The sequence below is a fragment of the Glarea lozoyensis genome, assembly GCF_000409485.1.
Source record: "Glarea lozoyensis ATCC 20868 chromosome Unknown GLAREA7, whole genome shotgun sequence".
Classification (NCBI taxonomy): domain Eukaryota; kingdom Fungi; phylum Ascomycota; class Leotiomycetes; order Helotiales; family Helotiaceae; genus Glarea; species Glarea lozoyensis.
Window position 1 is genome coordinate 499,317 of NW_007361002.1, and position 24,617 is coordinate 523,933.

Sequence of the window (24,617 nt, forward strand, 5' to 3'; positions counted from 1 at the left end):
AGATGTGTTATTTGGACGACCTTAGTTAGATAGACAGAAGGGTGATGTAGATGTTTTTTTCTAATTGATTTGTAGATAGTAGTTAGAAGTCGATTTTACTGTTAGGCGGGTTTGGCCGTTTGCGTCTAATAAAAAGTTCTTTGTCTGTATCACATAAATCACGAAAATCATCGTCGCTGATTCTCACATTCCTCACAACCTCACAACCCACCAAACACCCCAACTACTTACCAACTCACTTACACCAACTTACCATACACCTACGAAAATGATATCCTTCGCCCTCCCCCACATCCCCATCCCCCTCTTCAGCACCCTCCAATCCTCCCTCAGCACGCTCAGCACCACGCTCCTCATCATCCTCCTCACCCACATCCTCCTCCTGAGTTTCTTCCTGCTCGTCGCCATCGGGATCCTCATCTGCGTGAACCCCGATATGGGGGACGAGCGAAAGGCGTTTGTGACACCTGTGTTGCGTGTGGTATTGTTGCCTCTAAGGGCTGTGATGGTGTTTGGGAGGGGTGGGAAGAGAGGGAAGAAAGGGTAGGGTACGAGGAGAGAGGAGGTGGAAATGGAAATGTTGTACGTACCTATGTATACCCAAGTACCTATGTACCTATGTATCTATATATCTATCATTAGAAATAAACAATATATATTTCAAATAGGCATCACCAGCCTAATACCTAACCACCGTCCACAGAATCCCAAGATCCGGTAACGATCCTACATACATAAAATCATCTCATCACGAACGTATACTCACCAATCGGTATCGCGCGGTAAATATACTTCATATTTATCCAGATCCCCTCTTCTTCTAAAAACAGCCATTTTTCTACCACACCAGACACCGCGCAGGCGCAAACCATTACGGCATCCGGTATCTTATCTGCAGCCCTGTTCTCTCGTCCACCATCGTTACCAAGTTGGAGAAGGAGGTGGATGAGGCGTCCAACCGGCATCACGCTTCCCCGCTCCCCGTGGAGACGGAATCCCATACCCTGGGTCCGGGGCGGTAGCGGGAGTTTTGGCTGCAGAATTGTGGGATGGGGGTGATTATCCGGCGGTGACGATCTGAATGGAGGATGGAAAGCCAAGCAGGAGGTGAAGAAGTTGGTTGGTGATGAGGGAGAGGAGGAGTGCATGTTGATGCCTTGTTGAGTGTGTACTCGAAGAAGACAGATGTTGGATCTCAAACGCGGTACTCGAATGCACTCCGCATGTTCATCTCAAATCGCTGCAGTCGCATCGCAGTGGCTTTTGCATCCTTCGAACGTTCGCACCACCAAACAAAGTTCTAGAATCCAGACCACAAGATCGTCAAGTTCAGCATTTTAGAGAGTTTTTGTGAATTTAGGATTACCGTTTAACTTTCTATTATAGTTTAGCGTTATAGTTTTATATAATTTATACTTTCTCTCTTTCGGAGCTCCGATAGAACTTTATATCCCAAAATCGCGTTTAGGACTATATAGTCCTATAGGACTTAGATAGGATTAAGAAAATCTATCCTAATTAGAAAGTTATTCGGGTCGAAACACTCTCTTACATACTAAATCACGAACCGAGTCCCAAAAGCTACAAAACCTCCTATTTTGAAAATATTAACAATTATATGACTCGTAATTATATAATCATAATCCTACAAGTTGCAAAACCTCCCTATTGAAACGCACCGTCTATCGCACCACATGGCACCATCTTTCCACCTCTCAGACACACTCTCCAGCAAACACCCACGCGACCCGCGAGGTCTACGCACCCAAAGCGATTCTGATTCAGGGCTTTGAACCCCAACGCAAGCATCTCATGGCCAAATGCGAGCATATCGCGTCCCCATAAGTGCTGCTCGGGATTCGATTCCGGTCGGAGAGTAAACCGCTCACAGACCGTTGCACCAGCAATCGTCGGGTCCCTATCCCATCCCATGTCTCTCTCCAAAATAAATAAAATAAAAAAGAATAAAATAATTATTCCGTGTTCCAAACCCTGAAACGACGTTCCATTTCGCACGCACATCAGAGTGGTCGATGCGGCGTTCGAGAAGGAATTGGAAACTTTTCTTCAACGCTGCTTCTTCCCGCTTTGGAATAGGTACGGAGGTACTTTGGTCTCCCCGAAATTACCCCCAGTTGCAACCCCCTTGCTATCAAAGTATATATCGCCGGTCCAACTCCAGAAACAGAAGTCCGTTACCCAACCTCATGGTTCATGATACCAAACTCCTCTCATCATATTGACCAGGGTGATAATCTTCGCTTCGCGCTGAAGAATGTCCATTTCGGGGTCTGACGGAAATCGCTGATCCGTGCGTGCGAATTGAGACACCAACACCCAACACCTCGTGGAAGAGCTGTTGTTGGAGTCTGACCGCGGATGTACTTCTCGCGACCCGACTTGCAAGTGCCGGATGTTGGTCTGTCGCGAACAAACGCTTTGTTTGAGTGCGAGATAGATAAAAAGGGTTCATGGACGATGCCCCTGACTATGCGCATGAAGAAGTACGAGTACCGACCTGAAAACGTGCGATGGAAGAAAACACATGTCTTCCATGTCCAAAGCCACGAAGCGCTTCGTGTGTATCAACGAACCATCAGCATCTCCTTCACACCCTCAGCAAACTCTGTACAACACCAAATCCTCACAGCTGATCATCCCCCTCCTCTCTCTCTTCGGTACCTGCATCCCCCTTCTAGCGTCCCAGAAACCCTTCCATGCATCCACGTTCGGTCCTTTGCCTAAACGCGCGCGCGCACCAATCATGCTCCCGGGACATGGCTACACAAGAGCTGACGCTCGCGAGCTGGTTTGGGCATGTGGCGCCCGGTTAATTGAGGGGGGCAAGCGCCGCGTGAGGAGTTTGGGATTGCACGTGAGATGGAGACAGATTCTCCGGAGCCCAGCAAAGATACACCGAGGGTACGAGGACGAGGACGAGGACGGAGGAATTCAGGCAAAATACAAGTTGGTGAGATGAGGGGTCGTGATCACGTTCAGATATCTGGTACAACAAAACCGTTCATCGCACGCTGATACCAAACAGCAATGATTGAAGCGCAGATGATCCAGCTACCAGCGCCCTCGCGATATCGGCCGTAAAAAAAGAAAAAACTCCCCTCAATTCTCCTCCTCACCAAGCCCAAAATCACGTCTCCAAAAAAACGACTTCTGACCCCGTGTGCCTCACCACGGCCCACCGTCCCGCCTCCCCTCTCGCAAGTCCAGACGTCGTAATCCCGTGATCAGCACCCAAAAATCCCAGATCTGTATTCCACCTGACACTTTTCCGTTTGTTTGCTTTTGTCCCACACGATCAAGATATCTGCTAAGAAAGATTTGCCAGGTCAGTTGAGCCATTGCGCGATCGCGCGTCCGATTTTGGCATACTTGGTAGATAGGTTTTGTTGGACGTGATTGTGCGAGAGGTGGTGATTCTTTGGTTATGATTTGAATTAGGTACTCAGTATAATGGACTAGGGAGTTCTTCCAAGCCGCTGCCTACTACATACGAAGTATGTATCTCGCGAAGATATGGATGTGGAAGGAATGCAATGTTACCTTGGACGAATCCTTTGGATTTACCAGCTTTGACTTGCCAGCTTTACAGAAAATAATAATCCCATACCATACCAGCACGACTAATTTAATCATTTAATCAACTTCCCAATTAATTCTCTGTTTATTCTCATCCCTACAACACCCCTTATTCAAACTCGAACCCTTAATATGCCCGACGCCCACGCACCCGGAACGACCAGATTGACACGACATGCGCTGCTCGAGAAGTACTGGTTTAGGAAGGTTGTGTGTGGTTTTGGAACGCACGCTGGGTACCGTATCCTCGGGGACCTCCCCATTGCCCTGAGGGGTGTGGTGAAGGAGATAAGAAATCCAATCTTCATCTCGTAGACTTCCACGCCGCCTTCTACGCCTCACCCGTTCGTTCTTTAATTCCGCCGCGCAGCTTCGTCATGTTGAATTGCGCGTTGGCGGAAAAGAAATCTCCATCGATACACGGATCTTAGTTATCTTGATATGAACACTAACCCAACCATCCATCCATCTCTCGCCATTCCATCTCCCACGTTTTCGCATCCTGCGATACCATCCCACATCCCAAACCCGTGGAATCCCAAATCCGACCCCCACACCCCACGTCCACGTGGGAGATACATCTCCCCCACCACCTTCCACACCCGCCATCTATATGTTTGTCTCTAAGCGCCTCCCTGAAACGGATTTCCGTTCCCCAGCTTGGTCGTGAAATTGTCTTAATGCAGCTATCTCCCCCTTCTTATCTCGGAGACTGCAACGGTATGATGGTATCGAGCTTCTAGAACTGCCGCTGCAGAATAAGAAAACGTGGAAGGCGCAGGAGGTAGGATTTGATAACGTGGGTCGTATGAGATACGAGATGTGCGTATTTGAGTAAGTTACTAGATTTGGATGGTTTCCTGTGCTGGAACCATGGGATGGGAACTCGGGGTGGGGAGGTGATGTTATATTTGCCGTTTTAATTGTTGAATGTTTATTATTTTATTATTTTTGTTATTTTTTGGTTGTATGGGAGGCTTTGATCGTCTTCGTGGGTCGTACTCGTGGTGAATCCTTCTCGGGGTTCTAATTTCTTGAGTGAGTGGTGGTGACGATTGGGGGTTGAGAAGTTCACCTTCAGGTAATCCAACAGTCTCTTGATGTAACTACTTACCATTTGGTCTTGTTATTTCACTTGGTGCTCTCCTCTGATAACTTCCATCCTCGGGCGGTGCTTGTGATTGAACACTCGCAGGCTTCCCTATCTTTTCGCCATGTCTATTCCCACACCTATTGTTCGATCTGCTTCCAGCAGTCGCCATATACTCAGCGAATTGCAGTGGTCTCTTGAACCAGCTTCTCTACTGGAACAGCATCCAAAGCTTTCTTTCTCCACACGTCGTAAATGGAACTGTGAGTACGGGATTCCACAGAAGGACCGCCCCTCCGCTTTCTATCATACCTTGACGGTGTATGGTACTTTAGTGACTTGGGAATCGTTTTGTTATAAACCCATCCCACGGGATCTCTTTTCTCAAGCAAACCAAATAATTCGAGTGTCTCGTTGCTCCATATCGCATAACCCCAGCTCCTAAGTCCTTCAAACTGGCTAATGCGAGACCAAGATTCTGATACAACTAGTGGAGAGCGTGGCAACTGTTGCAATGCCCATGGCCACGCAGCATTGGAAGTTTCGATAGAGTCCTGACCCGTGGGGATTTCGGTTTCCGGTTGGTATTGAAGGAGAGGCAGTAAATTGACAGCTTCCTTCATATTATTTCCTTGACGGAAAAGATTAAGATCACCTAGTGAATCTTCTCTTGTGTCGGCGTCTTTTGCTTTCCAGACGTCTCCCCAGTTAAGCAGACCTCTAAGTAAACATTCCTCCATCCAAGCATATTGAACACCAGCGGAGTGGCCGTCCATGGAGAAAAAGTAGTAGAACTCACCATAATTGATATCGAAGCGGTGGTCGTAGGCACAGTTGACGACATCCTCAGGTGGCCCATCTTCTTTGTACGCTATTGTAAAATCTTCTTCAACGCGGTCGAGATGACTCGAGAACCCATCGAAAAGGAATTGCCGTACGCAAAGAAACTCTTCTTGTTCCCAGTCCGAGAGTTTTGTAAGGAAAAGAGAGGATTGTTGTTCCGCGGTTATGTTGTCCGTCATTGTTTCGGAGTCTTCAAAAAGAATGCCGTATAGTTCCATGTGGTAAAAGGCTCTAAATAGTCTTTGGCGTTCAAGGCCGGTGAAGTCAATCACCTCCTTACCCTCGACCATAGCCGGGGTTATTTGAGGGAGATGCTCGGATAAATTCTTAAGTCGATCAGTGAGAAACTCTTCTACAAAATATTCCACTAAATATTGCACTCTTAACAATTCTTTTGCATTTTCTAGGGACAATCGTTTCTCCGGCAAGTTTGGTGGGGATTGCTTGAAGGTCTCTAAAAACGTAAACACATCCGAACGAGGGTGCCGATATGATCTCATGTGCTTGAGGTTGAGCACCGATATTGCAAGAGGTAATGCAGCTGGGGTGATCTGGTTGCAAACAATGCTGGATATGGCGTCCTGACGTACTTGCCGGTAAACCTGAAGAAACCTAGGCGAAGCACGTAGTAAAGTCAGCAATGTCTTTATGTCTGGAAGACTCTTCAAGATGCAAGCTTGTATCTCGGTTGGTAGCGAGTCAAATCTATTGCGGTTGTCCATAGGGACTGAGGTAGCGAGTAAGGCCATCGTGAACAGGTCGAACTTCAACTTTGCCTTTAAATTCTGGGTAGCGTACGGACAGAAAAAGAGGCAGAATGGTGGGAAAGTGGCATAAACATTTGAATGAGATCCACTGTGCTGTCGATATCACTTGTGTTCTAAAAATCGACAACCTTCGAAAGATCAAATTAGATGTTAAGCGCTGGAGAGGGAGCTTGTCGAGGGGAGGTTGGTGGCCCATTCAGCGCCTGTCGGTTTAGTCAGCAACGCCAAGATCTCTACTACAGCACCTCAACCGCCCTGTGAGGCGCCAGCGACTGTTGGTCACAAGTACCTGACGACCTACCAGGCCAACCATACCTGTCGAACGGTTCATATTTGGCCGTAACTCTGCCATGAAAACATCTACTATACAACTGTCTGCGGCTACTGCCCTCTCAGCTCTCCGAGCAATTAACCACCTTGCGGGAGTCGGGACACCAACTGTGAGATTAACCTGGAAGCTTAGCTAGTGGCCCGTTTCGTACCCTTTGGGTCGCGTTGTAGTAGCCTTGTAAGTCTAAATATACCCTCAACCTTTAAATCTAGTTCGATCGAGGTCCGCGTTAGTGACGACGCGCCAGAGTGGGTTCAGAGCATATCGACTTGAGAGAACTATTTCGCCGGACCATTTGGACGTTTCGGAAGCCCTTAGCACTTTCTTTATATTTAAAATAACTTATCGGCCAGCAAATTGACCTGGTCGAGTTTCATTGTTGACTGCTACTTGGAAGAGCAGCTCTCAAGCCTCTAAACCAGGCGCTTGAATGTCAACTAGTCGCCGTCCTCCCCCCCTAGTATGAGCTTCGCGTTGCAATCTCTGTTCAGTATTTCAGAACATAAAAGTCCTACTATTTCCACACTTCAGCAATATTAGCTATTCAAAATCTTCCCAGTCATCAACAATCCTTTCAAACCTTCTCTCACTCAAACAGCAGTCTCCTCGTACACTTCTGTATCTTTCATTCATCTCTTGTAATCTTACAATCTTACATTTGCTTTTACCCCAGGAATCATTCTTTCCGTCATGTTTGGAAGCAACCGAAGTTCTTCGTGGGCCACTACACCAAGATGTCCTTCTCCGCCACAGCATCCTGAGGTCCTGCGTGAGCGATCTATCACCGACCGAAAACCTTATACACAGTTAGACGAACAAACATACAGAGCCGAGGCTTCTTTGCGATACCCACCTGACGGCTATTCGGTCTTGCCAAAAAAAAGGGTTAGGGTAGGGAGCCAGCGAAAAATGATCGGTGGTGGGGATAATCGAGATTGGGCACCAGATATTCAGAACAGCCGTAACAAGTTCAAGGCCGACCAGGATGCCTACAAACAGTATCATCCTCAATACCAAGCGACCATCCAAACACTCAAGATCTCTGAAGCTGAAAGAGGAGTAACAGCAATGTAAACGCTCCCACGAGAATTACCTGGTGACCACGATCGAGATGGAACCAGGTTATATGATCCTGCCAACCACGCACGACTTTACGGCATTGCTCAAAAGAGAGAAGAAGCGGCTTATCGGTGAGAAGAAGATACCCAACATTTCATAAAGTTTAACTAATTCTTCGTAAGTTCTGCTACGGGGCGAATGGATCATTTTGAAAAGTTCCTTATTCCAATAGGTCATCGCATACCGATGGAACGCACTCTGATGCCATTGACTGGGCGTGGAACAAGGAACATGCACCCGCGCTCCACGCTGTCAACGTACATGCTAAATATTCTATAGCTCCAAGGACCGGGTACGTAACTTCCTCCAGCTTTTTTCGTGGTTATTTTCAGGGTAAATGACTGACTCTACACAGAACGTATTAGTTTGGACTCCCATGCACAGCTTTCTCAGAAGGTTCGCTTACTAGCTTTGAGCGAGGTCAATTTAGTTACCTCTGACTTTTGTTTTACTCGGATGATCATCTGATGATCATCGCTGGACGATTGGCGTTGTAGGTTGTTTGGTTTTACTCTTTGTACTTATGATATCCAAACATATTACACTGCAACCCTTCAATCCGCTTTTGTAATAGTTTGAAAAGGCACCAAGGCTGCTTGAGGAGATGTAATGAACAGTACCAAACAGAATATGATTTAAAATGTATTGACAATCGATAATACACTAAGTTTTGGTTGGACTTTTTAATTCTATTTGTGATTTTTTATTACACGTTAAGTATCAACTCAGTTACTCTGCCCTTGCCTCTGTCAGCAGCCAGCATTACCGAGCACTTTGCCTGAGAGCTCGCTCTGGGATTGTAGCTAAGGATGACTGAGATGAGAATGAGGTAATGTTCTGTGTGACTATGTATTCTATAGCCTCGGCTAGTCTTTCGAGTGAACTAAATCCTTTGGTTGTTTATGCAGTGAACACTACCTAGGTATCTGGCAAGCGCGACTTTTCATTACTTATCTTTCCCCTAAAAAAGTACTCATTATGCATTTGAACTTTAGGGGGCTATATACGTATATTATGAAGGGATTTGTTTGGACCCCAACATTGATGCCCAAAGCAGCCTGACTCTTCGGGTGATTATAGCGACATCTCATTACCCCGCAGTATTATCTTTCATCTTCCTTCTCTACTCTCTCCCAACTGAGTCGACAGAGCGAGAGACATATTTAATTGCTTTATCAAATTCCTTGTCATTTGGTATCTTAACCATGCCTCTCTGCGAAGTCTGCCAGCGTATTGATATCCGGAGCCTCGTGTTGGCATATCACGAATGGGTGCGTAACACGAGCAATGAATACACGACTAGCGGTGATGAACATATATTTACAAGCCCAAACACGCAGCCACATCATGCTAGCTTTGAAGAACTCCGAGATGCAGCCATTGACGGTTGCGAATTTTGTCGCTTAGTTTGGGGATGTGATGATTTTGAGGTCGAAACCCTTCCATTCCTGTGCAGTTCACCTCAATGGCCTAGAAGATGGGAAAATGGACCTGTTTTTCTTGTCGTTGACTCGAAGTTCAGTTCGAAACTCGTTCTGTATGTCGTGGTTGACCCTGGACATCTTAGATATGTTCCAAGAAGACTTGAGATATGCACTTTAAAAGGTGAGAGGGAGCAGGAAAGATCGATGGGTACTGCTAATTTGCATAAGGTGAAGAAATGCCGCTAGAAGACAAAAGTCTTCTGAACCAGTTGGTTCAGGATGAGACACCACAATACCTGGGCTCTGACGTGTGTCTGTCTGTTGGTACCCGGTGGCTTGAAAAATGCCTTCACGAACATTTCGAGTGTAGGGCTAAGCAAAGCCTACAGAGAATCCTTCCAAAACGGGTGCTAGACGTCGGAGAATCATCTACAGACCCCCGATTGTATCTGAGTTCTGAGAATGAAATCGGAAATTGGGTTGCTTTGAGTTATGTCTGGGGCGGCGATTCTGATTTCAAGCTGACGGAGAGGTCAATGTCAGACTTCCAAACAGGCCTTCCCTCATCGAGCTTCCCTTCGACCCTTCGTGACGCTGTTCTTGTTACAAGAGCTTTAGGGCTTAAATACTTATGGATAGACGCTTTGTGTATTCTTCAAGACAGCGAAAGGGATTGGGAGATACAAGCTTCTTTGATGGGCGATATATACAAGAATGCTATCCTGACAATCGCAGCAACAAGTACAAGTTGTGTGTCTTCAGGGTTTCTAAATAAAAGAGAGACCGGTTGGAACTGCACCCTACCTTGGCGCCATCCAGATTTTGGGGAAACTGCAAAATCTCCAATAGTCGTGCGCCATCCTCGCAATGATGAATCCCGTATATCGCGATCTCTTCGGGCAAAGCGCGGTTGGACTTTTCAGGAACACCTGTTATCAACACGGATCTTATTATACTCATCAAGACAAATGCAATGGCAGTGCTCTCAACTGGCAGCTAAGGAAGCTAGCCCAGATCGTCAAACTTTTGAATATTTCCAGGAACTCTTCAAAAGTCTCAAAAATTTGATAACAGAAACAGAGAGTCAGACAGTCACTATCGCACAAAATCCCTGACTACCTCCTACCGAGGAGATTTATGACATGTGGTATCTATTATCACAAATTTACTCTCGGAGAGATTTCACATTCGTCAAAGATTGCTTGCCAGCAATCGCGGGGTTCGTCAGACAATTTCAAGGTGCACTGAAGGATGACTTTTGTGCTGGTTTGTGGAAGAGAGACATGTTACGTGGGCTGGTTTGGGTCACCGATGCGCAACATCTCTCGGATGAAGAGTTAATGGAAGCTACTGCTAGAAAAAGTTGGCCTTCGTGGAGTTGGCTGAGTAGTTTTTCTATGGAGTTATTGTTGCCTTTGAGGCATCTCACTCACAGATCTACTCATTTTGCAAAAGTCATAGACGTCGAAATCGACTACGTAACTCGAGACGTGTTTGGAGATATTGAAGGAGGAAAGTTGATTCTTGAGGCACCTTCACATCTTTTTGAATTAGTGCTAGAGGACGACTGCCATCCTCCATGGGGCATTGAGAAGCTTGCGCATATAACCTTGACCGAGCCAGCGATAAGATTGGCACATACTGGCCGCTCTGTCGTCATTCCTAGAACTCGCGCTGTCCATCAATTCGCTTTTGTTAAGTTGATGGAAGTACATGAGACGATACCGATACAAGTGCTACTCCTTTTGCAACGGCTCAACACCAATCGTGCAACGCAGGTGGTCTACCGTCGAGTTGCGCTGGTCTGTACTATGCCCTTAGCGAAGCCCTGTGATGATTTTCTTGGTGAATTTGATGTGGGATTTAATGAGCAGTTCGACAGTGGTTCTGACAATGACAAAGGGCATGACGCTTGCCATGACGCTGACAATGAATTCAATGATGGCAATCATTCTTATGCCAATTCATCCAATCATGCTGGCGATGGTTTTGAAAGTGGCAATAATACTTATTCTGAATGTGATAATCTTTCAGAAACTTCAATAACAGAGGAACTTAAGCTAGTTGAAAGATTACGAAGCGCGGCAAATAGGGAAGTTGTTCGGGGATTCTGGCCGACGTGGACTTTCACGATTATTTGAAGGAGTTCTGTTTTACTTCAGAAAAGCAATCTGATTTAGGTAGGAAGAAGGCAGCAGACACTAATCAGCATTGACTAGTCTTGCTGGATAGCTTGTTGCCTTCGCATGGATATTCAAAGTTCCAACCCAAACGATTCAGATACTTACTTAAGCTGGAAAGTTTTCATCAATGCTAAGAATTTGCACTCCTCGGAATTCCTGGGATAGTCTTGCATTCATGCAAGTCATCTTATACAATACGCTGCTCTGGATAGTTCATAAGATTTACAATACTTCTTGCGCTCGAAGCTGAGTTGTGTGTTAGACTCAGAATCACAGTTCAATGGTCAGAACCGTAACAATCATTAATAGACAGTCTCGATGTACTGCAACGCAAACTTTCCTTTAACTTTACCAAAATTTTGGGGAGAAGCAAGTAGAGTTTATTTGCAGCTTTCCAACCAGTTAAAGCAGGACATATGTTGTTGTACTGGCTAAAAGTAGTAAGAGAGCAGATATGAGTCACCTTCCTGTCACCTTCCTGTCACCTTCCAAAAGTGGGAGAATGCACTGAGCTGACGACAATTCAATTGGTGGGTGGAGGCACCTCGGGATGAATGCTTGAAAATGTGCTTCTATCACTGGCATTCGGACCTTCAAGTAAAACGATGCGGCACAGGAGTATTCCATGAGATATTAATCTGGAGCGGTTTTGCGATTCCCATCGCTTCTCCAACCATAACCGATAATATAAACTCAACACTTAGTCTAGTCCAATAAGCCATCGTTCAATATGAGCTCAACTTCTAGAATTGTGGAATTATCAAACATTATCTCTACTAATACCCAAAAGCTTGATACCTATCTTAATTCTCTAAATCATGTCTTATCCTTCGAAGAAAACGCACCAACAACACCTCTTCCCAAAGACTCTCCCGCAGAATACCAAACAGCCCGTTTAGAACTTCTGGAAGCAACTCGAGAACTTCAACAGCTTATAGGCGGCGTAGATGAATTACTTTCACCTCCAGAAAGTAGCCCATTTCCCGCAAGCTTTCTTCTGTTCTAACGTATCGATTTAGGTAGAAACAACAACCATCTCGGCGATCTCAAAGTTCAAAATTGCTTCAAATGTTCCTATTAATGGGGAGATTTCGTTTGTGGATCTGGCTGAGCGTTGTGAGCTTAATGAACATGATCTTCGAAGGATCGTAAGATATGCCATCGTGCATTACCGCATCTTTAAGGAGCCTAGAAAGGGAATTGTGGCTCACTCCGCTGCGTCGAGACGGCTGGCAGAGAGTGATATGATGAAGTTTATTGTTGGATTGAGGGTTGATGAGGTGTGGCCTGCGCAGAGTAGGGTATGACTTACGATGTCTCGTATAGAAAGTGGTAATGCTAATGTGAAATAGACTGTTGATTCGTTGTTGAAATTTAGAAGAAGTCAGGAACCTAATGCTTCGGCAAGTATATTATATTCCATATGACGTGGACCATGGCTGACCAGGAGGTAGGGTTTTGCACTGGCGAACAACACCGATAAACCATTCTACGAATATCTTGGAGATTACCCCGAGCGTGCAAAGCGCTTCAGTGCAGTCATGTCCAGCGCCGGCACAGCAGGACTTCAAGCTCTAGTCGACAACTTTGCATGGTCATCTCTTCCAGAAGGCTCAACCGTCGTCGATCTTGGAGGCTCTCAAGGTCATGTCAGCGCATTCGTCGCCGCAGCTGTTCCCAAAGTCAAATTTGTCGTTCAAGATCTCCCAGAGGTAATTACTGACGTCGATGCTACATACCAAATTCCAGAGTCACTCAGAGACAGGGTGACACTTATGGGCCATAGCTTTTTTGAAGAGCAATCTGTGAAAAATATAGATGTTGTGCTGATTCGCTATATATTCCATAATTGGTCAGATAAGTATTGCACGCGGATCTTGAAGAATCTGATTCCGGGTCTGAAAAAAGGCGCGAAAATTGTGATTCAAGATCATCTGATGCCTGAACCTGGGAGTATTTCTTTGGCTAAGGAGAGAGGTGTCCGGTAAGTCATCCACTATTCAGATGTAGCGAGCTATGCTGATCTGTTGTAAGGGAAATGGACCTTCTCATGCTCACTCTGTTTAATTCCCGAGAGAGAGACGGTGAAGATTGGAAAGAGCTCGTTGAAAAGGCAGATCCAAGGTTTAAACTGGAAAGTGCGAAGCAGCAGGCGCCGGATTCGCCTTCCGGAATAATCGTTGTGAACTGGGAAGGTTGATATCTTGTATGCTTAGAGATACTGGTCCGAAAGAAGAGAACACATTGAATCGGTTACTGAGGACCGAGCTGATAGATGAATGTAGCGCAATTGTAGTCTAAGCATTAGTCTATTCTAAACCCAAGTCTATATACATTACAAGCTGAATTTGACGAACTTCAAATGCAGCATAATCCTAGCCGTGAGATGAGCGCTATACCTAACGCCTCCTTTGGACTAATTTTTGGCTGTCAGATAAACAGGTAAACCACCCTCCATCGGCAGAGTCAAGCTATTTGCGGTAACCCTCTCCTTGCCGTCTACTGGCTTATAATCGAAAGAGAGAACGAATGTAGCGATTGTCTGGACCGCGACTATTTCTGCCATTTTCTTCCCCAGACACATTCGTGTGCCACCATTGAAGACTGGAAACTCAAATGCCGTTCTCGCTTTGAATTGGCCATCCTCTAACCATCTTTCTGGCTTGAATACGTCTGCGTCCTCCCCCCATATTAATTGAGACCTATTCATAGCCCAAAGACACCATACAACAACTGAGCTTTCGGGTAGGAATGTCCCGTCGGGCAAAGTGGTTGCTTGTTGACATTGTCTGAGCTCAAAGGGTATTGGCGGGTAGAACCGAAGAGTTTCATAAAATACAGCCATTGAGTATGGAAGGGTCAAAGTATTAAATACAGATGAGTCAATATCTGTGGTCTTCGGCAAGGAGCCTGAGTGCTCGGTCAAAACTCCTTCGGCCTCTTTCTGTGCTTTCTCAAGCACCCCTGGATGCCTCATCATTAGGTAAAAGGCCCACGTCAGAGTTTGAGCAGTTGTATCTCGACCTAGAGGGTATTAACGAATTGTCTATACTGGAAAGAGTTTTTTTACCTGCTGTCAAGTAATTCAACGCAGCGTCCGCAACCGTATCATGGTCTGGCATGGCATCTAACAGCGATCCAATCAGACTTCCAGACACGGCTTGAAGTTCTTTCGTCGGATCACTTTTCGATTCCAGATCACTGCCTTCACACCTCTTCCTGTCAGCGGAAGCTTTCGCAACTATTTCGTCACCGAAAGTCTTAACGACCTTCACTGCTTTTCGAAAACGACTGCCAAAGAATACCTCTGTGATCGGATACAGTGGGTTCTGGAACCTATCTCCTGTGGCGGCTGATGCCACCTCAAACGCTTCGGAGAAAGGGTCAGAATCATGCATCTCCATCTAATAGAAAGGCAGGGTCAGTTGGTTCAACAGTAGAACGCACGTGTGTATTGGAGGAATGCACATACATCATAGGCCATCTTCCCCATAAGCTGAGTGGTCAGTTCATTAAATACAGCCTGTAAATCCACCACATCTTGGCTTCCAAATTTTGAAAGATTTGATATGTTCTCCTTCAAATACTTAGGAAGAGCGATTTCGGTAAGCACTTTCAAGTTGGAAGTATTTAGGAAATTCAATCCAGCTTTACGCTGCACTCTCCACAAATCTCCATCGGCATTGATAATACCATTTCCTGATGCACTCAGCTACAAATCATTTGAATTCGAGCAGGACGTGGCTTACCGAAAAGATCGAAGGATCGTCTTTTGAAAAAATCTCCTTTGGCAAACACTCCCTCCTGTTTGAGAATGTATTCAAGGTTCTGCGGATCATTTACTACCACACCACCAGGCAGTGTAGGAATTGATATCTGAAAAGTTTCGAAGCCGAATATTTTCTCGCATTTCACAAACCATGAGAATAGTTTGTGGCGCGCTTGTAAAAACAACAGGCCATTGCCGACCAACGGAAGTGTATTAGGTGATCGTCTAATTAGCTGTTAGCCACACATGCCAAACCACAAATCATACCTATTAAAATTGACACTCTTCACAAAGCGCTGGGAGCGAGAACAAGACGTGCGCCATTCCCTGATCTTGTTGGGGCTAGGATTGGGTTGACACTTACTTTAAGATCTCACCATGCCTCTTTATTGCCGGAACTCGAAATATATACGACCCTAATACCACCGCGACAACAATCGCAACAACAAACGTCCCTGAATGCATGGTTGTACAAATGTGAGGGTTGATGTGAATTAATCATGATGTAAATGACCCCCAAATTGAAGGGTGTGGACGGAGTATTATGCGTTCTATCAATAGCTTCCTTTCATTGAAACTTCAACACGTCAACGACACGATTGACTTTCTCCGCAACCGCACCAGAGCTTCTGTTGCATAATCCCCCAAGACGCAAAGCTCATCGACAGCACACCATGGTCTTGCTATGCCCCCGCATACACTTTTACGAAATCAATGATCAGGCGTGGTCGGTCAATCCTTCTGAGATACCCCAACGTTGTGACGAGGGTCGAAATGAAACAATTGACTGATTCGCGAATAGGTTTCCGCAGTATTTACGAGAGAAAGTTCAATCCTGCCTTACATTATGTTGGACGTTCCGAGCACCACTTCTACAGAAAGTATCACCGGCGCAACTCGTTGCAAGCACTTTATACCGCGCACTTTCCGACGATGTAACGAAATATACATATGTTGATTTCTGCGCCGGCGCAGGTGGACCAACACCATTCATCGAGAAGGATTTGAACTCGCAGCTTTCCTCTACGGGACCGGAAGAATCTACCACAAATACAGCTTCTGCAAGTGGCTTGAAGTCTCGGACGCCTAATACGAAGAGCCTGCTAACGAGCAAGGGAAATGTCAAGTTCGTCTTGACCGATTTACACCCACATATACCTGACTGGACGGAAGCAACAAAGCGCAGCGAGAACTTGAGCTATATGGCGGAATCCGTTGATGCTGCTGATGCCCCAGCTAGTCTCAATGGAAACGGAGAACAAAAGATTTTCAGGTTATATAATCTTGCCTTCCACCACTTCGACAACCAGCTAGGTTCTGCGATCCTGAAGAACACTATCGAAACCGCAGATGGATTCGGGTTAGTAACAGTGCAGATACCACCGAACACTTCTGACAATTATCTAGCATATTCGAACTTCAAGAACGAACGATGTCCTCCCTGATTACAGTTTTCTTCATGGGTCTACTCATGTTTTTCATCACCCCGTTCTACTTCTGGCGATCTCCGGGCCACCTCTTCTTCACCTACGTCATTCCTATAATACCTTTTGTTCTGGTGGTTGATGGATACATCTCTTCTCTGAGGACAAGAAGCGCCGAGGAAGTCCAAGCGCTCATGAAAAGTTGTGGTGCTTCATGCGATGGCTGGACCATCAAGAGTGGTGCTGACCAGCACACTTTTCCCACGGGTTATATGACTTGGATCATTGGAACCAAGCAGTAGCCAGTCGAGAAATTTGATTCCCTAGCTTGAATCTATCATTTTTGTTCCCGGAGAACATTGCTTTGCCAAACGGATTATCGCCAGGGCCCGTTAAATTGTGGCATGATAACTTAATTCTTGCACTGATGCCAGTTTGTATTTATAGCCGCTCTGGCCATTGACGGAACTGCTCCAGGATAATGCGATACCAGCGTCGTGATACGTACATGAAGCTTTTGCCAGCACATCTGCTGCTTAGGAATTTTAGTGTGTTTGTAAGGTTTGTCGCCTAGTGGTCAGCAACTCAGAGGATTTTCTTCCTCATTTGTGTTTTGGTCGGCCCATATCGGCTGCAATACCTCTCTCCATCCAGTATGCAATTATTGCTACCCTTACTGTTGATTGTTGGACACGACAAGATGATTGTGTTTCCCAACTGATGGTGGGCAACTTTCATCCTCAGTTGTGGTAGATTCCAGTTGTTTTTCGTCTACCAGTGGAAGAAAAGGCCGAGAGTGTTACGGCCGTTGGCTCTTCATTTTCAGTGGAAAGTTCGAGCTTGAAAGCCGAGCCACGTAGCATTCGAGTGTCATCTACGGAGAACTGACCGTAGTATGCAACTGCCAATAGACGCGCATAGCAAATATATGGTGTTGCGTAAGTGATAACCACAAATTGCAAGAGAATCGCACATGTTTAAGGCTCCTGCCAGTATCTCAGATGCCTCATCAGTCTGCCATAATCTGATGACGCATGATATCTTTGTGGCTGGAATGGATTGCGTTTGGGCAAATGTGGTTGGTTCATCCCGTCTTCTGCATTTTCGCATTCGCTTAAATCTAATGCCTCCAAGCCATTTGAGGCTGAGCCGCGAACGCACATATCACACTATCCCAATAGACAGCATGCGAAGCAAACTCACCGCAATGTAGGCTTCTAAAAGCAATGTCTATATATCTGTTTCGCCGACCTTTCTCTTAACTCATAGCTTCGGCACCTTCTTTCCGCAGGGCGTCAAAGAACTCCGCAATCGATCAAATTATTCCCCCAAAATCTAACGCCTCGCCGTATAGGCGTAGACAGAACCATGGTTTATCAAGAATGTCTTTCTGTATCACTTGCTTGCCCGGTCGAGCAGACTATCTACGGATACTACCCCTCCCTGGGGCTCAATGCATTTTTCGTAGCAATATTTGCTCTTCTCGCATTGATACAAACGGGGCTAGGGATATATTATAAGACATACTTCTTCGGCTCATTGGTTGTCGCAGGCTGCATAGCGGAGGTTATAGGATATGGTGGACGAATTATGCTCAACGACAATCCATACTCTGGACTCGGGTTCAACATACAAATCTCCTGCCTCATATTCGCTCCAAGCTTTACTGCGGCTGCGATTTATGTCGTCTTTAAAAGTGTTGTTAGGACTTTTGGGGTTGCGAAATCGAGAATTCCACCCAATTGGTACTTGATCATCTTCATGGTGTGCGATGTCATCGCTCTAACTTTACAGTAAGCCTGCTTCATTTGGATTTTTGACATAAATTGGGGTAAACAAAGGGTACTGACTTTCAAACCAGAGGCACTGGTGGTGGACTAGCGGGGAGCGCCAATGACGACCAAAAGCAGCTCGACGCAGGAACCGATGTTATGTTGGCTGGCATCATCTTCCAGGTGATTACCATGCTGGTATTCATCGTGCTAGTTATCGACTACGCGACACGAACAATACGATCATGGGACCAAGTCTCAGAAGAAGCGCAATTACTCAGCAGACTGTTGTTGACCCGATTATTCCTCTGCGCTATGATTATAGCTATCCTTACTGTGTTCACGCGGTGTATATACAGAATTGCTGAGATGGCTGGCGGATGGGCAAATCCAATTATGAGGGACGAGATAGGTTTTACCATCATGGAGGGAATGTGAGTCGTCTATCAGCACGTTTGCATGAAATCAATTTCTAACCATCACGTAGAATGATTGTCATCGCTGTTCTTGCAATGACTATATGCCATCCTGGCTACTGTTTCCCTGCAGTTGGGGGAAGACAACTTTCGAAAAATGGTCATCAGAATAACCAACCGATCGAGCGGGTTGAGCAAACATATGAGGTTGATCATATGTCTAAGGAAAGGAAGACCTCAGCGCATTAACCGAATGCTCGTTAGACCACTTAGATTTCGCAGTTTGAGTTCTTACACGATTTTGAATAGGAGGAAAACTATACCCGGATGCTTGATTCTCAGACTCCGGTTCCTTTTGCGTATTGCCGTACTTGTATCATTTCCCTTTGGCGTCTGATAAACGCACAAGAGTTGATTCATGTCACGGTCGGTGTCGGGTCCTTCATGAAAGTGGCGGCTGAGTCGCCACACATTCAGATCAAACCGAGGAGCCGTTAAATTTTGTGCGACAAAGCCAGTCCTTTAATCACAAGCGCCTGTCTTTTGACAGCCATTGGCTGTAAATCTTGTTGGAATGTATTTTGTTGATAATTATAGCAGTAAGCAGACATCTTCTGAAGCATTCTGGCGGCTCCTTTATTAGCATGCATCTGCTTATTTGCAGCCATGTTAGTTACCCGAATGCATAAGATCTAAGGCTGAAATTTGGTGTCGTTCACGATCCAATGATGCCTTCGGCATCGTGTATTGTCGTGCAACGGGTTCGGCAAGGAGCCGAAGTTGGTAAGGATTCTTCCAGCGGCTAGACAGGCATCAATCCAACATGCCAGACATCAGGTCCCAGAAACTTGTCCCAGAAATTGAAGCTTGAACTTAGCGGGTTATACCTCGTGGAGTACTTGTTTTGAGTAGAGCACACGCTTGAACGATGGTACTCTCTCGTGGATTGCAGCCCGATTGAACGAGAAGTATCCTGTCCTAAGTGAGCTGGGCCAATGAATATAAAATGATCTACTTCTTGTTACTCTTGTTGGTTCAGGTTACTCCAGAAGCTCAGACCTTCAGTGTACAATCATTTGACGCGCTGGCCTATGGGGAGCAGTCATATCCGCCAAGACGTGCGTGCACATCTTTGCATTTTACGAAGTTGTTGCAGACACAAGCACTGCGCCTCACGTTAGCCTGCTGTCAACCCCAAGGTTCAGTACAGGATATCTCGCTTCTCGCATCGTCAGACATCGTCCTTTGGCCAGCGTTCATCTTCAGCAAATGAAAACCGTTGAATTGTTGAAATCTCACCTGGAATAAATCACGGAATAGGTACGGATTTCTGTACCACCTCGGTGTTGAAAAAGAGCGGCAAATTCATGTCGCCATGTGAGTTCTACGTGAAAGTCTACTATAGACTAGATGCTTCATGCCTGCGGCGCAGACGGTATATTCTTGCCCCTGGACCCCATAATTTGTGCTCAGCGCGCCATCATGCCCCCAGTTAGCCCAGTGAGACATGGAACAAGTCGATGATAGTCCAGATGAGCAACATGGGCTGAGGGCGCATGAGTGCCAGTGAGTCCGCGCCGCAGTTCGCATTCTCTTGATAATAAGTCCTCTTCTCCCACTTACTCAATCTGCAGTCTTCTCTCCATATAATCTCACACAAACTCGTAATGTCGTTACCATCCCCTGAGGCTGTCCAGCCTGGACTTGAAGTCGTCAGTAATAAGTCAGCTGGACTTGAGGTTGTCAACAAACCACCAGTGTATGGGAACTATTCGCCAATGCCACAATCACCTCACCAGAAAGGTGCTTATACAGCATCGGCTTCTCCTACAGGGAATGGGGATTATAAGGACGAAAAACCCGAACGAACGATATTAGGAATGCGAGGTGCAACTTTTTGCTTGTTTTTGGCTCTAATATTCGTTATTGTTGCAGCTGGTGTAGGTGGAGGCGTTGGTGGAACTCTGGCTGTCAACAACGCAAGAAAGAATGCGGTAGCGTAAGTGGCTCTAAAAATCTATTAAATTCATGTTCACTAAGTTGACATTTTCAGCTCGGCGTTACCAGTTACAATAACTCAGACAATATCTCCGACTTCGTGTCCAGCACCTAGTCCTACCTCGGTCGACTTAGCTACAGCTACGGATGCATTTGTCGCGCCCACTCCCATCCGCGTCGCCCTCGACTGCAAGACCTTAAGCGGTACCACCCAGTTCGTCACCGTCGACTCAAAACAATACCTCTTCGCCCTTACCTGCGGCCAAGATTTCGGACCTGTCGATGGAAAAACCTCAGATATTTTAGCCACAACAACATACTCCCTAATGGATTGTTTTCGATCCTGTGCTTACTACAACGCCAACAACGCCAATGGTTGTAAAGCTGTGGCTTTCACTGCTACTCTCAGAGACAGCATTACAAGCCATGATGGGAATTGTTGGCTGAAGAATAGTACCGGAAACCTCAACCGCAACGCGGACGCGAACAATCAAGCTGTCGCTGTCTTTACCAGCGTGACACAATGATTTATCAAAACTTCATAGGAAATTTGGGGGTCTGGAACCACCTACTCGGTCAGGGCGGTTTCGAAAGAAATAAAGATGTAGTGCGGTTGACAAAGGTCATCTTACGAAACTCACAAGAAGCGAAAGCTGACTCGCCTCTGTTCTTCGCCCCCACGACGCCTGCGAGGATTTTCTGAAACCGCCTCCCGTATCTTTGTCATTGCACGTAGATTTTGAACACGAGCAGTCAGGTGTGACGCTGGGTTTCAACCAATCTACGAGATGCCGTTAGTGGCAAGAGTTGCATGCATGGATTGTGGAGAGACAACGTGGAAAGATGGTCGTACGATGTGGGACAGCGCCGAAGGAGAGGGTGTCACAGAGAATCGTCCCAATGTGGAACTGCCAGTATGTCGTCCTCGGTGTCGTATATCGCAAACCGACTTCCTTCTTCGACGTACCACAGCAGAGACCTTGGCGTCAAAATCTCCGACGATGGTGCTGATGGTATATTAATGCAATGTCGGCATTGCTATGTATGAGCTGGTGTTTCGCTGCGGTGGAATGGATATCAGTGCCACAAACCTTGGGAGATACCAACGATGTTTGTAATTATATTAGATGAGATCACACGTGGTGTGCGTTTGCTCCTTCAGATGTTTGTCGCCTTATGGGCAGCGCTCATTTTCTTTGTAAATATTCGCCTAAATCAAATTCCTCCTTGGAGGCTAATCGCAATTCTCATTCCAACCTGTGCTTTACGATGGAGGTTTGTTCTGATTAAGTGAAACTGCTTCTGTCTATTGTGGCGCGATTGTAGTACGAGTGCATGTGAAAAACCTACTCTCCTATAAGCTAGGATACTGGGTAACTTGTTGTGTGGGCATACGACAGACTGGAAGGACGAAAGGAGCGTGCCTTCTGCATTAGCCACAATGATTTGCCAGTTACAATCCTTGATGACTGACAAACAGATTTCCTGAGAATGTTGTGTATCATGTAGAATAATTCAATCGACAAGATCTATTGATGATCTAAAACTCCGCCTTGCGAAGCATGCACCTCGCTTGCTTTACTCCGACTCTCAAGCTCGGATCAATGATACGCCCGGTAGAACGCCCTCTGCACCATATTACAGACCCAATTACATGGCCATATGACCAATACGTCTCAACCAAAAATCCTTTCCTGATACATACGCCACCAGCGCTCTAATCAACCTCTTCTTTTGAGGATCATGCCAAGCTCATAAAGACCTGAAAACAAGCTTTACCAAGTGAAAGCTTCCTCCCAGAAATCCAGGTTGCCAGCTTCCATAAGGTTTCGCGAAGCAGCACGAACATCATCAGCAAGACCTCCAGGACCACAGACTCCAACGCACATAGCGCCGACCCGTTCTCTGAATTGCTTGTTGAGAACGCGGGCAACATCGGGCCGACCAAAGCAATACGATGGCTGATACTCTGCTTCCTCCACCGTTATTGTCCCCGTCTCGTCCTTCAGGGCGATATCTTCATATGAGTGCAGAGTTTCTGGCGCTTTCCGTGTCACGTAACGTAACACATTGAACTCGCATCCTCGTCGCGGCATACGAAGAAGCTCTTCCATCCATGGCCTCGTCCAATCTAATTGCTCAGCAGATTGTACTACCCAAACAAGAACTACCTTTCTCGTTGCACAAGTACTATCCCCAACAGCGCCAAGTAAGTCTCGTAAATGAGTGAGTTGATGAGTGATGCCTACACCCCCCGCGAACAACAAAACTGTTCCATACGACCTCATGTTCTCAAGTCCACCATACGGACCTTCAATAAATGCCTTCAGGCTAATAGTGCCTGTTGGTGATTGCCGTGCCTTTCGGTAGAGCGCGGCTGTCATACCGGTTCGACAAGCAATAACGCACGAAACGGCAGTTCGTGAACTCCTCGGAATCGGTCTGAAATCATCTTCGCTATCGTTTGATAAAGGTGTTTCAGAATTGTCACATGACTTCTGATGTATGCTTTCGACCCATGCGATGCTGAATGGATGGGACATCCAGAGCGAAAGAGCAGGAAAGTAAACATAAACATGACAGCCCGGTGTTTTCGACCAACTTCCTCGAACGTCGAACGTAACTCGGCAAGCGCCACCATCGAGAGCTTCGATCTTCGCTGTTGCACTACGGCGATAAAATATCCGTAACAGGCGAGTTAGTCGTTCGGCTACCCAAAATGATATCAATAGATATATCGTTGGTCTCTGAGGCAGCTTCTCCTGTTCACAATGTAATAGTATCCCCGCAAGGATTACTACCACAAGAAACTGGTGTAGGTGCAGAAATGTCTCGTAAAACGCGTGTCGAATAACAGAGGCCGATTGAATGATGATTACAACCATTGCTACCATTGCCACCAATCCATAGACCAAGAAAGGATCCGATCGAAGTCGAGTGGTTAGTCCTTCTAAGCCAAAGACTGCGTAGTTGTTGACACCCCAGAAAAAGGTATGCGCAAGTGACTCGACGACAACCAGGCGGCCAACCCATCGATGGAACAGGTTGAAAGAATCGAATGGAACACCGAGTAACGCAATCAACGGGTTGTTCCTGGCAGAGTACATAAATAATGACACAATATTCATCACAGCCAGATGTCCAGTTCGCCCTCGAGCTTCTGCCAATAAGGCTGCTCTCTCCTTGTGGCCATAATCAAGTATACAACAGTAGAGCACATTTGTCAGCACGTAAAAAGAGAGGAAAAGCGTGTGAAGCCGCGAGGGTAGTGTCCCCACGTTGATCGCAGCAGAGATCTGCAGCTCTTTGTTGTGTCTCTTTCGGATGAGGGGGGCGACGAGGAGTTGTCGTTTCAGTTTTGGCCAAACAGTCCCCGGGTGCGTCCAATACTTTTGGCCATCACCTGGAAGGGAGACGGTTGATATGAGTCGGATGTAGGCACATAATAACTGCGTAGCTCGAAACATAACCACCGATAATGCAATGAGACCAAGAGAGCCGTACAGCACATTACTAATAGACTGATCAGCTGCTGGAAATCAAAGTCTCATCCTGTCGACAAACCTAGTGAGGCTGTTGAACCACAAGTCTACTCCAGTGAGACCTTTCGTGAACGGAAGGATACTGCTCTCCTCTGCAGCCATTGATGCTATGATCTCTCGCGTATCAGACATGACCGTCAAGGTTGAATGACAGGAAGTTGCCAATAAAAAGGACCAAAGAGGTCAAGGCAAACGCAGAATCTTGCAGGACTCGTGGTGCGCCCGACTGTTGAAATCGTGAGACACAGATGCTCCCCTTTGAGAAGACTGTCAGCGTACATATGGTAGGAGTACCACTCTGTAAAACAGTTCCAGACTCGGTTCGTATAGCACATGTCTTCA

General features: G+C 46.2%; 12 protein-coding genes across 12 annotated transcripts; 8 read left to right on the forward strand and 4 right to left on the reverse strand.

The window, feature by feature from the left end:
* Positions 1–616: 616 nt before the first annotated feature.
* GLAREA_01347 (uncharacterized protein) lies at positions 617–1,148 on the reverse strand (the record flags this gene model as incomplete). The annotated part of the gene is made up of 2 exons (XM_008088563.1): positions 617–624; positions 767–1,148. 2 exons carry the CDS (start codon positions 1,146–1,148, stop codon positions 617–619), a joined length of 390 nt encoding a protein of 129 aa, XP_008086754.1.
* Positions 1,149–2,554: 1,406 nt separating this feature from the next.
* On the forward strand, positions 2,555–2,980 carry GLAREA_01348 (uncharacterized protein; the record flags this gene model as incomplete). Its single annotated transcript, XM_008088564.1, has 1 exon — positions 2,555–2,980. One exon carries the CDS (start codon positions 2,555–2,557, stop codon positions 2,978–2,980), a length of 426 nt encoding a protein of 141 aa, XP_008086755.1.
* A 1,883-nt stretch (positions 2,981–4,863) lies between these two features.
* GLAREA_01349 (uncharacterized protein) lies at positions 4,864–6,279 on the reverse strand (the record flags this gene model as incomplete). Its single annotated transcript, XM_008088565.1, has 1 exon — positions 4,864–6,279. The coding sequence occupies one exon, from the start codon at positions 6,277–6,279 to the stop codon at positions 4,864–4,866; it is 1,416 nt and encodes a 471-aa protein (XP_008086756.1).
* A 1,039-nt stretch (positions 6,280–7,318) lies between these two features.
* Positions 7,319–7,702, forward strand: GLAREA_01350 (uncharacterized protein; the record flags this gene model as incomplete). Its single annotated transcript, XM_008088566.1, has 1 exon — positions 7,319–7,702. One exon carries the CDS (start codon positions 7,319–7,321, stop codon positions 7,700–7,702), a length of 384 nt encoding a protein of 127 aa, XP_008086757.1.
* A 1,250-nt stretch (positions 7,703–8,952) lies between these two features.
* GLAREA_01351 (uncharacterized protein) lies at positions 8,953–10,286 on the forward strand (the record flags this gene model as incomplete). The annotated part of the gene is made up of 2 exons (XM_008088567.1): positions 8,953–9,352; positions 9,400–10,286. 2 exons carry the CDS (start codon positions 8,953–8,955, stop codon positions 10,284–10,286), a joined length of 1,287 nt encoding a protein of 428 aa, XP_008086758.1.
* Positions 10,287–10,313: 27 nt separating this feature from the next.
* GLAREA_01352 (uncharacterized protein) lies at positions 10,314–11,312 on the forward strand (the record flags this gene model as incomplete). Its single annotated transcript, XM_008088568.1, has 1 exon — positions 10,314–11,312. The coding sequence occupies one exon, from the start codon at positions 10,314–10,316 to the stop codon at positions 11,310–11,312; it is 999 nt and encodes a 332-aa protein (XP_008086759.1).
* A 772-nt stretch (positions 11,313–12,084) lies between these two features.
* GLAREA_01353 (S-adenosyl-L-methionine-dependent methyltransferase) lies at positions 12,085–13,554 on the forward strand (the record flags this gene model as incomplete). Its single annotated transcript, XM_008088569.1, has 4 exons — positions 12,085–12,297; positions 12,374–12,655; positions 12,809–13,338; positions 13,389–13,554. 4 exons carry the CDS (start codon positions 12,085–12,087, stop codon positions 13,552–13,554), a joined length of 1,191 nt encoding a protein of 396 aa, XP_008086760.1.
* A 216-nt stretch (positions 13,555–13,770) lies between these two features.
* GLAREA_01354 (Cytochrome P450) lies at positions 13,771–15,588 on the reverse strand (the record flags this gene model as incomplete). Its single annotated transcript, XM_008088570.1, has 5 exons — positions 13,771–14,378; positions 14,425–14,758; positions 14,827–15,053; positions 15,104–15,348; positions 15,488–15,588. 5 exons carry the CDS (start codon positions 15,586–15,588, stop codon positions 13,771–13,773), a joined length of 1,515 nt encoding a protein of 504 aa, XP_008086761.1.
* A 209-nt stretch (positions 15,589–15,797) lies between these two features.
* Positions 15,798–16,849, forward strand: GLAREA_01355 (uncharacterized protein; the record flags this gene model as incomplete). The annotated part of the gene is made up of 3 exons (XM_008088571.1): positions 15,798–15,850; positions 15,926–16,483; positions 16,531–16,849. The coding sequence occupies 3 exons, from the start codon at positions 15,798–15,800 to the stop codon at positions 16,847–16,849; spliced, it is 930 nt and encodes a 309-aa protein (XP_008086762.1).
* A 626-nt stretch (positions 16,850–17,475) lies between these two features.
* Positions 17,476–18,984, forward strand: GLAREA_01356 (uncharacterized protein; the record flags this gene model as incomplete). Its single annotated transcript, XM_008088572.1, has 4 exons — positions 17,476–17,485; positions 17,902–18,340; positions 18,409–18,753; positions 18,807–18,984. 4 exons carry the CDS (start codon positions 17,476–17,478, stop codon positions 18,982–18,984), a joined length of 972 nt encoding a protein of 323 aa, XP_008086763.1.
* Positions 18,985–20,402: 1,418 nt separating this feature from the next.
* On the forward strand, positions 20,403–21,260 carry GLAREA_01357 (uncharacterized protein; the record flags this gene model as incomplete). Its single annotated transcript, XM_008088573.1, has 2 exons — positions 20,403–20,734; positions 20,789–21,260. The coding sequence occupies 2 exons, from the start codon at positions 20,403–20,405 to the stop codon at positions 21,258–21,260; spliced, it is 804 nt and encodes a 267-aa protein (XP_008086764.1).
* Positions 21,261–22,508: 1,248 nt separating this feature from the next.
* On the reverse strand, positions 22,509–24,407 carry GLAREA_01358 (Ferredoxin reductase-like, C-terminal NADP-linked; the record flags this gene model as incomplete). The annotated part of the gene is made up of 2 exons (XM_008088574.1): positions 22,509–24,246; positions 24,298–24,407. The coding sequence occupies 2 exons, from the start codon at positions 24,405–24,407 to the stop codon at positions 22,509–22,511; spliced, it is 1,848 nt and encodes a 615-aa protein (XP_008086765.1).
* Between the last annotated feature and the right edge of the window lie 210 nt (positions 24,408–24,617).